Source organism: Pan troglodytes, chromosome 15, assembly GCF_028858775.2.
Source record: "Pan troglodytes isolate AG18354 chromosome 15, NHGRI_mPanTro3-v2.0_pri, whole genome shotgun sequence".
Classification (NCBI taxonomy): domain Eukaryota; kingdom Metazoa; phylum Chordata; class Mammalia; order Primates; family Hominidae; genus Pan; species Pan troglodytes.
The window spans coordinates 89637082-89654858 of NC_072413.2; the positions used below are offsets into that span (position 1 = coordinate 89637082).

Genomic DNA, 17777 nt, shown 5'->3' on the forward strand with positions numbered 1-17777 from the left:
CACTTCCCACATGAACATAGATGTTTAAATCCTAAATATTAGCAAACCGAGTCCAGAAATGTATGAAAACAGATAATATACAATGTCAAAGATAGGTATATTCCAGGACTTTAAGGTTAGTTCAACATTAAATCCACAATATAATTTACAACATTAAATAAAAAGTTAAAGGAAAAAATTCTATAGATAAGCTCAATAGATACACGAGAAATATTAATTTAAAACCCAAACTCTAAATCTCTTAAACTAGAAAAATAGATAAATTTATTTAAATGATAAAGGGTTTAAGAAAACTATGAAATGCTTAAATATATATATATATTATGTATATATATATATATATAGAGAGAGAGAGAGAGAGTGTGTCAGGAACAACAATAATTCCATTATCTTCTATTTAACAAAGTATTGGAGGTCCTAGACACTATAACAGGAAAAAGCTATAATATGCTAAGAAACGTTAAGGAAAAAACAAAAAAAAATTATAGTTGACCCTTGAACAATGCAGAGGTTAGGGATGCCAAACTCCTGTGCAGATGAAAATTCACATATTACTTTTGATTCCCCCCAAATTTAACTACAAGTAGGCTATTGTTGACTGGAAGTCTTACCAATAACATAAACAGTTGATTAACACATATTTTATATGTTATATGTCTTACATGCTGTATTCTTACAATAAAGTAAGCTACGGGAAAAAATGTTATTAAGAAAACCGTAAGAAAGGGAAAATACATTTATTATTTCTTAAGTGGAATGGATCATCATAAAGATCTTCATCCTAGTCAGCTTCTTGATTAGGCTGAGGAGGCCTTACTGACTCAGGGGTGGCAGAGGCAGAAAAATTTCCATGTATAAGTGGACCTGCACAGTTCAAACCCATGTTGTTCAAGGATCAATTGTACTGGCAGGTAATACGATTATCTACTTAAAAATATTTATACAGTATGGAAATTTCTCAAAGAACTAAAATGAGATTTACCATTCGATCCAGCAATCCCACTACTGGTTATCTACCCAAAGGAAAAGAAGTCATTATATAAAACAAGACATCTGAATACATATGCTTATTGTAGCATAATTCACATTTGCAAAGATATGGAACCAACCCAAGTGCCATAAACTGATGAGTGGATTTAAAAAATGTGATATATATATACACACACACACCATGGAATACTACTCAGCCATACAAAACAATGAAATAATATCTTTTGCAGCAACTTGGATGGAACTGAAGGCCATTAACCTCAGTGAAGTAACTTAGGAACAGAAAAACCAAACACTGCATGTTCTCACTTAAAAGTAGGAGCTAAGCTATGGGTATGCAAAGGCATACAGAGTGGCCTGTATGATATTGGAGGCTCAGAAGAAGGGAAGGTGGGAGGGGTGAGAGAGGAAAAACTACCTATTGGGTACAATGTACACTACTTGGGTGATAGGTACACCAAAAATCCAGACTTCACCACTACACAATTCACCCATGTAACCAAAATTCACTTGTACCCTTAAAGCTACTGAAACTTAAAAAAAAATTAAAAATTTACCTCTACTCCAAAACCCAAGATAATATGTAGAGAAAGTACTAGAATTATTAAAAGAATTTAGCAAATTTGAAAAATATAAGATTACTCTACAAAAGGCAATCATAAGACTTCTGCTTTTGCTTTAAATGCAGAAAGACACACTCAAACAAGAAAACAAAACAAAAAGTAGATAAAGTACAAAGTCATGACTTTTCTCTAGTTTGTCAGAGAACTAAGGTCACTAGATAACCAACTAAGCTGAAATCCAGAGCAATAAGCCATTCCAAGGAGAGATTGAACACTAGGACAGTGTCACCTATGGAAGAACATGGGAAGGAGAAACAGTGCTGACCACAACACAAGCAAGTAAGAGTTAGCTGAAGTTGTTAAAAAGGGCCAAAGGCCAGGTATGTGCTAGCATGTGAGTCTGGAAGTACTTGGGCGCCTGACAAATGGGAGTCTGCACTCACTTGCAAACTCCACTGGTTTCCATGGAAGGCTCGTGGCAAAGACTGAGGAAGGGCCATAGACCAGAGACAGCCACCATTGGTGATGCAGGTAGTTTGGGGGATCAGAGGTTGGGAGGAAACAGGCCTGAAGCATCACCTACTTCCCTGAACCTTCTCTCATAGGAAGTAAAAGCCTTAAACCACAGGAGGTTGGGCATTAGATGCTTTTGCACACAGGCCTCAAAAGAGCTGATCAGTGGCTGAGGGTTAGGGGGCATCAGGAGGGTGCTGGCATGGAAGTCCTGCCTCCCTCCCTCACCCTTTTCCCTTATAAAGCAAACGCTTTTACCTACTGTCAGAGAAGAAGTAAAGGTACACTCACCCACAGGGCCCAGGGAAAGACATGTAACAGAGGAGGGAAGGATGAAATAATAACTTCTATCCCTTAAGAGGAATCAGGAAGCTGTCTTGGTCCTAAAATTCTAAAAGAACTAATAATTATTAGTTCTTTTCTGCTAATAATTATTAGCAGAAAGATAATTATCTTACTGATAGGGGAAGAGCACGAAATTCCCACCCAAGATCTATCTAACAGTGATATAAGGCAGAGTTTGGTTGCAAGAGGTAATTTCTATTACTAGGTTTTGGGGTTTTTATTTTCCTTAATGGAACTTGACAAGCTGAGTCTAACATATAAATGGAAGACCAAATGCCAAGAAAGGGCACGGGGAGGGGGTTATTCACATGTGTTTCATAATTAGAGTCATTTAGTCAGTGTGTCACGGAGAAGACAAATACACCAGTGAAATAGGAGAGAGGACAGGAGCGGACAAATGCATATACGGGACCAGGATATATCACAGGGCAGTGCTGCAGATCAGTTGGGGAAAGGAGGGGCTTGTATGGACAATAGATTACCCACATTAAAAAAAAAGAAAGAAAAACTGGATTCCCACTTCACACTAGGCACATCAATTCTACATAGGTAAAATTGAAAAGCCAAGTGGGGTCGCTCACACCTGTAATCCTAGCACTTTGGACAGCCAAGGTGGGCAGATGACTTGAGCCCAGGAGTTCAAGGCCAGCCTGGGCAACATGGCAAAAACCCATCTCTACAAAAAAAGCAAAAAAGCAACCTCCCCCCACCAAAAAAAAAAACTAGCTGGGCATGGCGGCACGTGTGTGCCTGTAGTCCCAGATACTCAGGAGGCTGAGGTGGGAGGACCACTTGAGCCAGGGAGGTCAAAGCCGCAGTGAGTCATTATTGCACCACTGCACTCCAGCATGGGTGACAGAGGAAGACCCTGTCGAAAGAAGGAAAGAGAAAGAAAGAAAGGAAGGAAGGAAGGAAGGAGGGAGGGAGGGAGGGAGGGAGGGCGGGAAGGAAGGAAGGAAGGAAGGAAGGAAGGAAGGAAAGAAAAGTTTGACATGATTCCAAAACAATATAGGAGAATAGCTACATAACTTGTAGCATATTCATGTGAGTGAATTACAGACTATATATCAATATGGAGTAATTTCAAAAGTATAATGTTATATGAAAAAGGCAAGTCATACATTTCATAAAACTAGTGTTAAAGCTCTAAAGCAAAACTTTAAAATATGTTAACATAAAATCCAAGACAGTGCTTATCTCTAGGGGACAAGGGTCATGGGGGGGGGGTGGAGGGGAGGCAGGAAAGAAAAAATATGCTGCCCAGAAGGACTGCTGAAAGGGTGAAGGGACCCCAGCACAGTGATAGAATTCCAGGGGCCGGCAGGGCAGGGGTAGTTGTCACTAGTGGCAAGGGTAGCATTGCCCATAACCAAAGACTCTGGAAGTCTCCAACAGGAGGACTTCTTGTCCCTTTACCTCACCTCTCTTCTTTCACCCAAACTCTGAGGCTTGAGAAAAGACCAGAAGAACAAGCATGAAGGAAGAGAGTGGTGGTTGGGGGAAGGTTCCAGGCTGAGAGGAACAGCATGCTCAAAGGCCTCCAGGCCAAAAGGAGCAGGATGTGTTACAGAAACCAAAGGAAAACCAGAGTGACTTCACCACAGTGAACAAAGCAAAGAGGTCACTCAAGAGAGTGGAGCCAGGTCAGTGGGGCTTTTTGAGTTCCAGTAAGGAACTTGGGTGTTATTCCAGGAGAATCTAGGATTCTCCAAACAAGGGCTCAAGCCCCAGGAAAATACTCTTTCGATGCTGTATACTCCCCTTTTATAGACTTAGTCAACTGTAATTACATACTTGTCTGCTTCTGGGGCTAGAATATAAGCTCACGGAATGAGGTGCTTGAATGTCATGCTCACCACTCTGTTGCAGCACCCGCCACAGTGCCTTGCTGGTAGTCAGTGTTAAATGATGATTGGTGGAGTAAGTGAATGGCTCTCTCTGCCTTATGCCCTGACTACCTGGATAACTGCCTTTGGCCTCCTGCCGACCTGAGAACACTGGGATCCCAAATTCCTCACCTGCCCAGTTGAAGTACCACTTGCTCTCCAGGTCTCTGACCCTGGCTTTGCTCCTATTTCCTGCCTTGAAGCTACCCATTCCCTAGTTTCTGTGCAAACAGAGCAAAGTTATTGAATCTTATCACAGATTGTGCTGTTCTGGTTTTTAAATATTCTAATCCTTAAGAGAATGACCATATGCTTTTAAAAATAATTAGAATATAAGAAATTAAGATAAACACTGGTATAATATTACTCATATTAATATTAAAAGATTAAAAAGTGATTCTGTAGGTTTTCTATAGAAAAACACCTACATAAACACAAACTAGCTGATCTGGAACATCACACATAAAAGATCCACCTAGAGCAAAAAATAATTCTAGAGATTACTGACACTTTTATCTGAGACAAAATTTATACAATCCTCATGAGAAAAAATATTGCTGATGTTTGTTATATTAGGTCTGATTCCCATGTTCACCTCTGCTTCTGAGTGAGCTGCCTCACGGTGCAAAGTATTGTTAGCTGTGGGACAAGATATGTATTGACAGCCCCAAACACATATAATATACAGATTCCAACCTGGTATAAGAATAGAGTCCACCACTTGGAGACAAGGTTAATATCTTAGTCTATCTGGGCTGCCATAACAAAATACCATAAACCAGGTAGCCTATAAATAGCAGAAATTTATTTCTCACAGCTCTAGAGGCTGGAAAGTCTGAGATCAAGGTGCCAGCAGATTTGGTATCTGGTGAGGGTCCACTTTCTGGTTTATAGATGGTGTCTTCTATGTGTGTCCTTCCATGGTGGAAGGGCCTAGCTGGCTCTGTCCTTCAGTCCTTCGTGGTGGAAGGGCCTAGCTAGCTCTCTGGGGTCTCTTTCATAAGGACACTAATTCCATTCATGAGGGCAGAGTCCTCATGACCTAGTCACCTACCAAGGGCCCCACCTCCTAATACTACCACCTTGAGGGTTAGGATTTCCACATATGAATTTTTGGGGAAAACAGATATTTAGACCACAGCAGTGAGTTTCTGGTAATCTGAAATTGTTGAAATTGTTTCTTTTTTAGTTGGTAGATTTGGGGGTTATATAATTCATATTCTTTTTTTTTGAGACAGAGTCTCACTCTCTCACTCAGGCTGGAGTGCAATGGCAATGGCGCAATCTTGGCTCGCTGCAACCTCGGCCTCCTGGGTTCACGCAACTATTGTGCCTCAGTCTTCCCAGTAGCTGGGATTACAGATGTGAGCCACCACACCTGGCTAATTTTTTTAATTTTTAGTAGAGATGGAGTTTCACCATGTTGGTCAGACTGGTCTCCAACTCCTGGTCTCAACTGATCTGCTGGCCTTGGCCTCCCAAAGTTCTGGGATTACAGGTGTGAGCCATGGCACCCAGCCAGAATTCATATTCTGAATAAGAGTTATTAGGCCTTAAAGGTAGCTTTAAGGGTTATTGACTCTTACTGTAAGCATTTCTGAGAATTCTGTATATTGTTCAATGCAATATTTCATAAAAGATAGCCTCCACTACATTAAATGTGTTGGTCTCTAGGATATACAAGAATTGTCATTTGAGTAAACTCAGTGGATAGGAAGTATCCAGTGTTGTCCAGAATATTTTTGATACTCACAAAACACATTTCTATAGCTTGGCCTGATGGCACTGATATAAATGGTCCTAGGTTTCTAAAATTGGGGCAGCATGCAAAACATCTAGGAGTCTATAAATGTATTTGGCCTTGTGGGGTGTCAAAAAAAGACTTACTCTATTTGACCAAGAAAATTATTCAAAAAAGTAGGCCCAAAAATTTAGATTCTATTGGCCAGGTGCAGTGGCTCACACTTGTAACCTCAGCAGTTTGGGAAGCTGAGGTGGGTGAATCCCTTGAGCTCAGGGGTTTGAGACCAGCCTGGGCAACATGGTGAAACCCCATCTCTACAAAAAATACAAAACTTAGCCGGGCTTGGTGGTGTGTGCCTGCAGTCCCAGCTATTCTGGAGGCTGGGGCCAGAGCATTGCTTGAGCCTGGGAGGTTGAGGCTGCAGTGAGCTGTCATCGCACTACTGCACTCCAGCCGGGATGACAGAGCAAGACCCTATCTCAACAAATTTAAAAAGTAGATTCTAGAAACCAATATGCCATCTAAATAAATGCATATCACTACCCAGAGTGTATCACTTTTCCATAGTGTATATTGCTGAACTTCTTGCTGTAGATCGTTTCCTGGGGTTCGTTCTCAGGTACATATGCAAAAAAGATAATTTCATCTAAGGAGGTGTGCTGTGGGGCAAGCGCAGTCTCAAAGCCCATATCTGGAGGCTGGAAACAGAGAAAAGAAAATATTATATTTAAGCTACTTTATACTTCAATTATGACAAAATTGAAGTCACAGATTTATTTCCAGTTCACATTAAAACAATACTGGTTTACTTATCAATTGGAGAAATACGTCAACATGTTCTGTTGGAACATCCATGTGTGTGCAAGGGAAGATGTATTTTCCTGTTAAGGAGGAATGGAAGTTCTGATGACTAAGATGTGGTGTAAGATTCCTATGCCCTTCGTGGATGGTTGGAGTGAAAGGGTACATGGAAACTTGACTCACATTGTGGGTGTGTGAGGAGCCTGGAGATGCAGATTTTAGAACTGGGTTCTTATTTGAAGTTTTATTTAGGAAAGGGCCCGTGAAATCCCTGTCCTCACTTGCTGCTCCTGATCTCGTGCTAGAGACTCTGGACAGCTGCTGTCTGAGTCTCCCAACTGGCAGCATAAGCTGTTCTCCTTTCCTGACTCACAGACCTCCCCTTGCAGTCTACCCAGGCACTTCTGGCCTAGATTTCTGATCTATAGGTCTTTCTTTTCAACACACCTTTCTCTAATCCTGACCCTGTCCTGCTTGGGGAACTTTTAGGGGAGAGAAGAGAGGTAGGGGCCATCCCCAAAGGGGCTGCTGGAGTTGACTTTGTTGCTATGAGACAAGGTGTGGGTGGTAGATCGTGCAGACTGGTTGGGGACACATCCGTCCCATAGTGCCTCCAAGACTCATCTTCTGTCATGCTTTTTTTCCTAGTTACTGAATTTTGGGAGTGCACTGAGGAGAAATGGGAAATAGATGCCAGGAAAATCAATGTGGGATTGAGCCAAATGGCTTGAGGACTCTTGAAAATCACTGAAATGGCTAAACATCTTTAGAATTCTGTATGACACTGTAGCCTGGGAGTGGCAAGTGTATCCTAGGGAAAGTGTATGCAAGTCCAGTGAAAGGCAGCAGGTGGCTAAGAGCACAGGCCCCGGAGCCAGTTGCCTGGGATAGATGTCTAATCCCAATAACTAACCAGCCTGTCTGTGCCTCGCTTTCTTCATAAGTGAAATAGGAATAAATCGTCATTATAAAGATTGAGAGCTCCAACACTGTAATAAGAGCCAGCGATTATTTTTATCCAGAGAGAACGCATGCATAGTTTGTGGAGAGGGAAGTGATATTGCTGAGTATGGCTTCGTCAAACTTGTCCTAAGTATACAAATACCTGTAGGGGTTTTTTTTCTTTTAATAATTTAAACTTTCACATAAGGGAACTAAGACACTTTCTACAAATTGTGAAGTTGGTGAAAAATGAGGTAAATGCTTTTTTAAAGTTAGTTCTACCCTCCTGCTCACATCATTCGCTTTGTATAAATGCGGAACTCACACCCCAGACTTGGGCAAAGACACAGGGAGTCACATGTGGCATCTTAACTCTCCCATGGAAGTTCCTGCCCTCATTCTCTATGCATGTCTCAGAGAGGGGAAGATAAACACCATCCTCTCAACTGCAGCTTTGGCCTGGTAATTGGAATGATCTTTTAAAACCAGATTCATCTTTTGTTCCTTTTCCTTTAAGTCAAAGGGCAGGTTTTACTAACCCCAGTCAAAAATGTTTGATAATTTGCTGATGGTTTGAGAGTGTCCAGTTTTGTAACTGGTGCCCAAGGATGAGCTACCTTCACAAGCAGCATATTATACATTAAACTATTATAAAAACCGGTATCAAGTGTCATCTGTAAAGAAGATAACTCCTTTTTTTGTTGTCACTAGAAAAAGAAGAAACCAGGGAGAAGGGTTAATAGGAAAGAAGAAAGGTAGACCACAGCTCATGTTCCTTTTTTTTTTTTTTGAGTCAGGGTCTTGCTCTGTTGCCCAAACTGGAGTTCAGTGGCACGATCACAGCTCACTTCAGCAGCGTGATCGCAGTTCACTTCAGCCTCAACTTCCCAGGTTCAAGTGATCCTCCTGCCTCAGCCTCCCAAGAAGCTGGAACTACAGATGAATGCCACCACACCAGGCTAATTTTTTAATTCTTTGGTAGAGATGGGGTTTCACCTTGTTGCCCAGGCTAGTCTCCAACTCCTGGGCTGAAGCGATCAACCCACCTCAGCCTCCCACAATGCTAGGATTACAGGCATGAGCCATGGCGCCTGGCCTCACAACCCATGTTTCTTCAGGGACAACCTTAAGAGGTAGAGAATCAATCCTACCTTGGCCTGGGTTGGGAGTAATGGTTCTAGCTTAGAAGTAATGGTTCTAGCTTAGAATGTTTAGTGGTGTTCTGTTGTGAAGATATTTGCATGAAGATATTCTAGGTGGAATTGAAGCTATATAACTCCATATGGGACTTGGAAGAAGATTTGGAGATGTTTGTGGCACATGGAGGTTCTTCCTTTAGTTAAATAGAGCAAACTGCATTAATGAGTTTGTCCCAAGGAAAATACTTTCCCATTTTCCCATTATTCTATGTATTGAATGTGGCATCTATTCTTAAAATAAGGCAAACTGTTTCAATGCATTATATACTGACCTGTCCAAAAAGATTTCTAGAATTTCCAAAGGCTGTGGGTGGTCCACTAGCTTCAAAGCGACCCAGAGTCAGCTTATGTAGGAATCCCAAGTGATCATAGTATAATGTGAAAATTCTCTCAGTAACACTTCCGACTGCACTGTATCTTCCCATTCCTATTAGGAAATATAGAGAAGTGTCTTGATACTGATGTAACAGAAGTCGAAAAACTTTAATATCATACCTTGTAAAGACACCTTCATTTAAACTAAGAGGTGGAAGTAGGGCCCTGAGACTCCTGAATTAGGAAAATGCATGTTAGCTTTTGTTAAGTCCCTGGAAAGCCTTTTCCAGACTCCACGTCACTACAGAATCTGTTCACTGAAGTAGGGGAAGAAACAAACAGAGGGGATGTTTAATTAAGAGATCTAGAGGAAAAGCGGTTAGGTCTCTCTAGTAGTGGTTTCTCTTCCTATTACCAGCAAATCAGATTCCTGAAGAGGTAAAAGTCAGCAAGAAAACAATCCTTAGGAAGGCAAGGGGAATCATCAGTAGACATTGGTCATTAAATTATACTAGGATTAATATGTTGAACCAAACTGGGCATCCTGTGGTTCTCTCATCCTTAGGGCGCCACGTTGAGAGGCACTGTCAGTAATCAGATGGTGCCGCAGCATTCACTTAGCCAAACAGACAGTGGTCCTGAGACAGGGTCCCCTCCCTTGGAAGGAGCTAGAGTGAAAGATCATGGCTCAGGATGAAAAAGACTAATTTCTGCACACTGCATCCCACCCAAACCCACCCAGTTAGCTCAGGCTCTCCTAGCTCATTCTACACATTGGAGTGTCCAGGACTCAGTTTTTAGATTACTTCTCTCACTATCTTTGGAGATCTCATTCAGTTTTAGGATTTTAAATCCATCTTTAGATGGATAATTCCCAAATTTAAGTCTACCATCTAGTGCTCTTCCCTGAAGTCTAGGCTTATGTAGCTAACTGCCTTCCAACAGCTTCATTCGATGTTGGTTAGGCCTCTCAAAGTGAACTCATTCCAGACTGAGCTCCTGATCCTCACGCAAACCTCCTCCAGCCCCAGCCTTCCTCACCTTCATTAATGGCAGCTGCATTATTGCTGTTGCTTAGCCCAAAAACCTCAATGTCATTCTTAATTCCTCTCTCTCATACCCTGCATCGAATCCATCAGAAATCCTATTGACTCTAGCCTCATAATATATGTAGACTCCATCCACTTCTCACCTCTGTCACCACTATCACCCTGTACAAGCCACTGTCATCTCTCTTGTGCCTCCGAATTGGTCTCCGTGATTCTGCCCATAGCTCCCTTCAGCCTGTTCTCAAAAAAGCATCCAAAGTAACACTTTCAAAATGTTAAGTCACTTCATCCACTCCCCTCATCAAAACTCTCCATGGCTTCAACCTCTCTCTCAGTAAGAGTCAAAATCCTTGCAATGCCCTCCAAGGGCCACCGTGGTATGAATTCCAGTCCCTCTCTGACCTTATCTCCTATGACTTTCTGCAATGCTTACTCTGCTTCAGCTACATGAGCCTGAGGTTGTCTATCTCCACAATTAGATAATCTGTTACAGGAATAGCTGGGCTCCTTCCTCTCCAATCTCACACTTTTTAATATATTGTTCTTGCCTGTCTAGACTAATTCAGCCCTCCAATACAATGATGAATAGAGGCAGTGGTAGATGACATAGCAAAAGCTTTTGGTGTGTTATTAGAAAATATGATTGGATATTTGCTATAGCTTCTTTCCCCCCTAGATACTCTTAATCAAGAAGTTACATTCTATTCATGCTTTAATAAATGTTTGTTTAAAAAATCATGAATGGCTGGGAGCAGTGGCTCATGCCTGCAATCCCAACACTTTGGGAGGCTGAGGCGGGCAGATCACCTAAGGTCAGGAGGTGGACCCCAGCCTGGCCAACATGGTGAAACCTCATCTCTACTAAAAATACAAAAATTAGCTGGGTGTGGTGGTGGGCACCTGTAATCCCAGACAATGCAAATCAGGGCTGCAAATCTCACAGGGGCCTTCCAATGGCCATAACCTCTCAGACAGGTTTTTTTCTCTCTTTTTCTTTTCCTACCCACTTAACAAGACAACTTTGTTGTATTCCTTGGGGATATGTGTGAGTGTGTATGGATTTACCTCTGATTAATCTTTATTGTAAGGGTAGAGCCCTCAGGGGTTCTGGTGTATGGTGGGGCACACCATCTATATTCTCACTACCTGGGTAGACTCAGGGCCATAACTCTTCATTAGTCCACCAAATTCAAAGTCTAAGTTTGCAGGAATTTGTAAATCTCTTCAGGTCAAAAGGACTTTGTACTGTGTGCCCTCTTTACCTCTCCAAGTATATTAGCCTGTTTTCATGCTGCTAATAAAGACATACCCGAGACTGGGTAATTTATAAAGGAAAGAGATTTAATTGACTCACAGTTCCACATGGCTGGGGGAGGCCTTACAATCATGGCTGAAAGCAAATGAGGAGCAAAGTCACATCTTACACGGTAGCAGGCAAGAGAGCTTATGCAGGGGAACTCCTTTTATAAAACCATCAGATCTTGTGAGACTTATTCACTATCACCAGAACAGCACGGGAAAGGCCTGCCCCCATGATTAAATTACCTCCTACCAGGTACCTCCCACAACACGTGGGGATTATGGGAGCTACAATTCAAGGTGAGATTTAGTTGGGGACACAGCCAAACCATATCACCAAGGTTTTGTTTTCCCTTAGAGTTTGGCCTGGTTGTTTCTATTAGCTTTTCAGGTTATCAATTTAAAAAATAATTTATCTAAGTATTTTGTTAAATTATTCTCAGCAGCAAACTGATGCCACAATTGGAAATGGAAGTCCCTTGGGTACCGTGTTCTACGGATGATGTTCATCGTATCATTACTCATCCAGTTGCCCTATGTGTAACTCTTGACTATACACACTTCCTCCTATTTCACAGCCAATCCTTCACAAACTCCCACTGGTTTCATTCATAATTTGCCACTGTTTTCTTCATACGTGTGGCCACTTTTCTAATCCAGACCCTCATCATCACATTTCAGCTTTTAAAATAGCCTCTTATCAACATATCACTTGGCCAAAAATCTTACATTTTCCAGTATATTCCCCATATGATCTTTCTAAAATACAAATATGATTATGTTAATAATCTTTTAATGGCATGATGAAATTCTTTAGCTTGACTCAAATGGAAAACTGGGTTCAGTTTACCTGCTTGGTCTTATCATCAATAAGTCATCCCTAGGAAATTTAGCTATAGTATACTACATGTGCCCTATATTTCAACACAACATCTTAATTCCTCTACATGGAATGTTCCCTTATAGTCTTATCTTGATCTTCATGTATTAAAGATTTAACACTGTCAATTTCAAATGTATTCTACTTTGGCACTTCAGTTGATTCCTTCTCATGTTCCTTATAGTTCATTTTTGTATATTTACATATCTTGTATTCTTTTAGAGCATTGACTCAATATGATATATTTGTACTATTTATATTTTATCACAGAAAGAACTTTTTTTATTGAATACTTTCAGCCTAAAATTCCTGCTCTGTGTGAATATGAACATTACTGCCTCTGCTTTCTCTCCCAGTGTGTTTCACATACTTGTTCAAATCTTTATTTATATTTTTTTCTCTCCACTTTAGCTTTAAGTTTTTCACTCCTGGCAATATATTTCAAGATTTTAAAATCCAAAATAAGACTCTGTCTTTAATGGAGAAATGTAGATTACCTCGGATATCTGCTCATTCCCTCATCTGCTTCAAGGCCACTCACCCAGACCACAATACATGCTACACCACACAACGCAACACACGCTTCACCTGGCACTTCCCATTCACCTATCTTGCTTTTTTTTTTTTTTCCTGTGTAGCATTTATCTTACATACAGCCTATTTTGGTTTATTTGTTAATTATCAGTGTCTTCTGACAAGTGTGTAAGTTCCACAGGAAAAGAGACTGCTGTACCCTTAGTGATTGGAACAGTACCTGGCATATACGAGGTACTCAATAAATGCTGCTGAATAAATAAACATTTATGGTGATAACTGTAGACCAGCTCTACTTTTGGTTATTCTATTTTATGCTTTGTACATTTTCTGCTATGTCTTTTCTCTCTTTCATGTCTATTTTTATGGGTTATTCTGTTTCCTTTGCTTTAATACATATACACAAACTTAAATGTATACATATGTGTGTGTGTGTGTGTGTGTGTGTGTGTGTGTGTGTGTGTGTAGAGATTGTTGCCCCGGCTGGTCTTGAACTCCTGTGCTCAAGTGATGCTCCCACCTTGGCCTCCCAAAGTTCTGGAATTACAAGCATGAGCCACCACATCTAGCCTTCTTTTGCTTTTTAAGACTTGTATTGTACACACTTTTTTTTTTTTGAGACAGAGTTTTGCCTGTCACCCAGGCTGGAGTGCAGTGGCACGAACTTGGCTCACTGTAACCTCCACCTCCTGGGTTCAAGCGATTCTCCTGCCTCAGCCTCCCAAGTAGCTGGGATTACAGACGCCCACCAGCATGCACATTTAAAAAAATTCCATGAATGATCACAATAAAGGATTCCAAAAAAATTCCTAACTCCATGTAAAGTTATACTCAGATAAAGAGATAGTATTTTGGATTGCCTTTTAGGGATGGCAAAACCTTGGCTTTTTAGTTTTAACTTTTTGTTATTCCTCTTGTCTTTTAAATTCTTGATTATTTTATCATGTGGTTCTGAGAGACTCTCACTGTGTTTTTATTTTTTGTGTCAATAATATTTATAATTATTTCCTCTGAATCACATGTAGTCAGGCTTTTTCTTATGCTCCCGTGAGCTTTTCAGTAGCAAAACTTTGCTGTTGTAATTGCTAAGGTTCAATATGCCATATTTTGTGGATAAATATGGCAAGAAATGCATGTTTCACATGTTAACAGCTTGGGAATTGAGACACGTCTTATAATTGATGTGTCTTACAATCATTGTCAGCCAGAGGGCACTCAAACCATAGTGGTCAATTGCCTACCCATGCATGTACTTTGTCTCAGTTATTTATAACTTTATAAATATTTATAAATCAGTTATTTATAACTTTTATAAAGTGTCATCACTTTAACTGAACTTCCTAGATCATTGGTGCAATACATGTTGAGTTTTATTGCTGCTTAAAATGCTTTCAAACAAAGTTATTGTGTGTGCAGAGAAGAAAATAAAGCAATAGGACATATGTTTATCAGTAAAACCAGTGTCATGGAAGGAATCACCATAATTTGTTGTAGAAGAATTCTATGTTTTTCTTTTAGAAAATGAATATGAATATGAATAATGAGTTGAGTTGGTTCCAAATTCTTAGGTGAAACTAATTTTTTTGGAGGTTCTATATTAGAATATGCAACAGGCATTGTTGCAGCAGAAGAATCCAAGGCTGGCTTGATTTTTGTTTCTTTAAAATTGACTTACATTTCCCATTTCGAAGAGTGTTTCTGCTTTTAGTGTTGGTTTGTTTTGCTTTTAGTTAAAAAAATTAATGTCATTATTGATTTTGGTTTCCTCTGTTCTTTCTGTTTTTTGTATTTATCCATCCATCCATCCATCCACCCACCCATTTCTATCAGAGGGCTATACTATGCCAGAAACTGTAGATAAAAGAGAGAAACATACAGCCACAATTTTTGTTCATCACTAGAAATTCCTACAATTTTGCAGTTCCTGAATCTTTAGCATCTATATTTATTATTTTAGATTTTCTCCACTTATTTGTTCATTTTACATCTGTGTATGTTTCTATAGTTTATATTTATAATTTTTAATATTCTATGATTTTTATTGACAATTTAGTTTCTTAGGTGTTATTTTTACTGTTTCCAACATTATCTTGCTAGGTCTATTTTGGTTTTTATTTCACAATATGTGCTGTTTATTCTCTATTTGGCCATTCCTCCAGATCCACTCTCAGACTTTCTCTTTCCTGTTTGGTGCAATGGAAGACTGATTTCTATGAATTGCAATCTTTGTGCTGTTTCCAGTTGACTCCTGATTGGGCTTGGCAAATGAAATGCAGCAGCAGGAGTTAAGTAAGGAGAAGGAGACAGAAGTTAAGGTAGTTTTCATCCTCTTTCTTCTTGCTTTGGTGGTGTGGTTCTGTGGTGGCTGTGAGCTTCCTAGATTACACCTCTTAAAGGGTGGTCCCTACTCCATTCCAGCTTTGACTGGGCTTTAGTAATGCCATCTATCTATCTTATCCCCCCTCTAAGCAAAGAGACTGTAACATCTTTCTTCCATTGCTAGTCTCTGGATATTTTACGATCACTGTTGCTCCCTTTAACTATGTCTGCCCTCTGCAAATAGTCCCCTTGTAAAGCTTCTTCAGGTAAAACACCTGAGAGGAATTATGTTTCCTGCATGGTCCAAAACTGATATAGTGTTTTTACCTACAGTGTCCCTAGGGCATAGAATATAATGGTGGGATTCTGGGACTGGGTTGCTTACATACTTAATGAGTGAACAGATGACCACTTATGCCTGGCAAACCATAGCAAGCAAGGGCTTCACAATTACTCAAATTATCTCTGTGGCGAGTGTGGGATGCAGTGTCTGTGGAGGGCAAGACTTGAGGTGGTGCATTGGAGTAGCTGCAGTTAATTACAATGACAACCATAATTTTTACAAAGATTGTGGGGTGGCATGACTTCTATGGATATACTGGAGAGCTTACAAAAGCAGAAAGAAAAGCTTAGGATGAATATTCAATTCAAGGCCAGAGTAGAGGCTCTGGTCGTCATACAGGGAAAAAAATGAACCTCACTTCATGACATATACAAAATTAGAGATTTTACTTTGATCTGTATATAAAATCTAAAACAACCAATTTCCAGAAAACAGGAGAATATCTTCATAGCTTTGGGATAGGCAAAGAATTCTTAAATAGAATACAAGAAGTAAAAAGTGCTAACCATAAAAGGAAAGATTGATCAATTGAGCTTTCAAAAATTAATCATTTTTGTTCAAAAGATACCATGAAGAAGGTAAATAAGACAAGCCACTAATTACAAGATATTTCCAAGACATATTTCTAACAAAAAATCATATCCGTAATACATTAAAATCTTATAGAAATCAGTAAGAAAAGTAACTCAAATCAAAACTTCATTCAAAAAAGACTTGAAAAGAATTTGCAAAAAAGGATATAAAAATGAACACATGAAAATATACTTAACATTATTACTCATGCAAACTAAATCTTCAGTGAAATACCATTAGGCTGGGCACAGTGGCTCATGCCTGTAATCCCAACATTTTGGGAGGCCTACATGGGCAGATCATTTGAGGTCAGGAGTTTGAGACCAGCCTGGCCAACAAGGTGAAACCCTGTCTCTACTAACAATACAAAAAAAAAAAACATTAGCTGGGCATGGTGGCAGGTATCTGTAATCCCAGCTACTCGGGAGGCTGAGGCAGGAGAATCGCTTGAACCTAGGAGGCGGAGGTTGCAGTGAGCTGAGATCATACCACTGCACCCCAGTCTGAGCAACAGAGCAAGACTCTGTCTCAAAAAAAAAAAAAAAAAAAAAAAAGAAATGCAGCAAGAGGCAAGAGGGAGCTTTCTGGAATACTGGAAATGTTCAACATTGTGCTCCTAACAATATTCACAATTACTTTCATTTATTTCACAATCATATAAAGTCTGATCACCAGAATCTTAGGTTGACACAGCTGCTGTCTCAACACATGATTCAGACATACAAACCACATGGATTAATCTTGATACTGACATAAGTTAAACAAAAGCTTTATTGACAGAATAGAGAATAAATAAACTGAGTGGTGAAGATCTGGAGAAATAGCATCAGGATTTTGTGGTCTGTCCTTATTCTCAAACAAGGAAGGACCAATAGAGGAGATTGTATAACTGTAAAACTGCTTTTGCTGGTGAACATCAAGGACAAAATATTGAGGCCTACAAAACCATGCTTTTTGAAGTTATATCAGAAACTTTGTCATTTAAAATCATATCAGAGACTGAAGATCAGAAGAAACTGGAGATCAGAAGAAATTTTAAACTATACAATAAAAAATGCTGTGTGTTAAAAACAACAAACAAAAAACACAGCCTCTGTCTTGTCTTGGTGACAGTGTTTTTCTAATTTCTGTTAGACCTAATAAGATATCTCCAAGTCTACCTCAATCTCAAAAGTTACCCAATAATCTATAATAGTTCATTGTTGAGGCAATATTGAGAGAAGGAAGGTAAATCAACAAAATCCTGAAGGCTCTCGGTTATACCCTTCTAACAAGTAAGAAGGTGTATTGGTCCCTTTTCATGCTGCTGATCAAGACATGCCCGAGACTGGGCAATTTACAAAAGAAAGACATTTAATTAGACTTACAGTTCCACATGGCTGGGGAAGATCTCACAATCATGACAGAGGGTGAAAGGCACTTCTTACATGGTTGCAGCAAGAGAGAAATGAGGAGGAAGCAAAAGCGGAAACCCCTTATAAA

General features: G+C 39.9%; 1 protein-coding gene across 2 annotated transcripts in view; it reads right to left on the reverse strand.

Moving 5' to 3' along the window:
* CATSPERB (cation channel sperm associated auxiliary subunit beta) overlaps positions 1–17777 on the reverse strand; it is a 150239-nt gene that overhangs the window by 54024 nt on the left and 78438 nt on the right. For both annotated transcript variants that reach the window (XM_016926611.4, XM_054665794.2), the window contains 2 exons: positions 9256–9410; positions 6585–6739 (listed from right to left, as the gene is read on the reverse strand). In XM_016926611.4, the coding sequence (XP_016782100.1) occupies positions 6585–6739; positions 9256–9410 (310 nt within the window). The remainder of the gene's footprint in view (positions 1–6584; positions 6740–9255; positions 9411–17777) is intronic.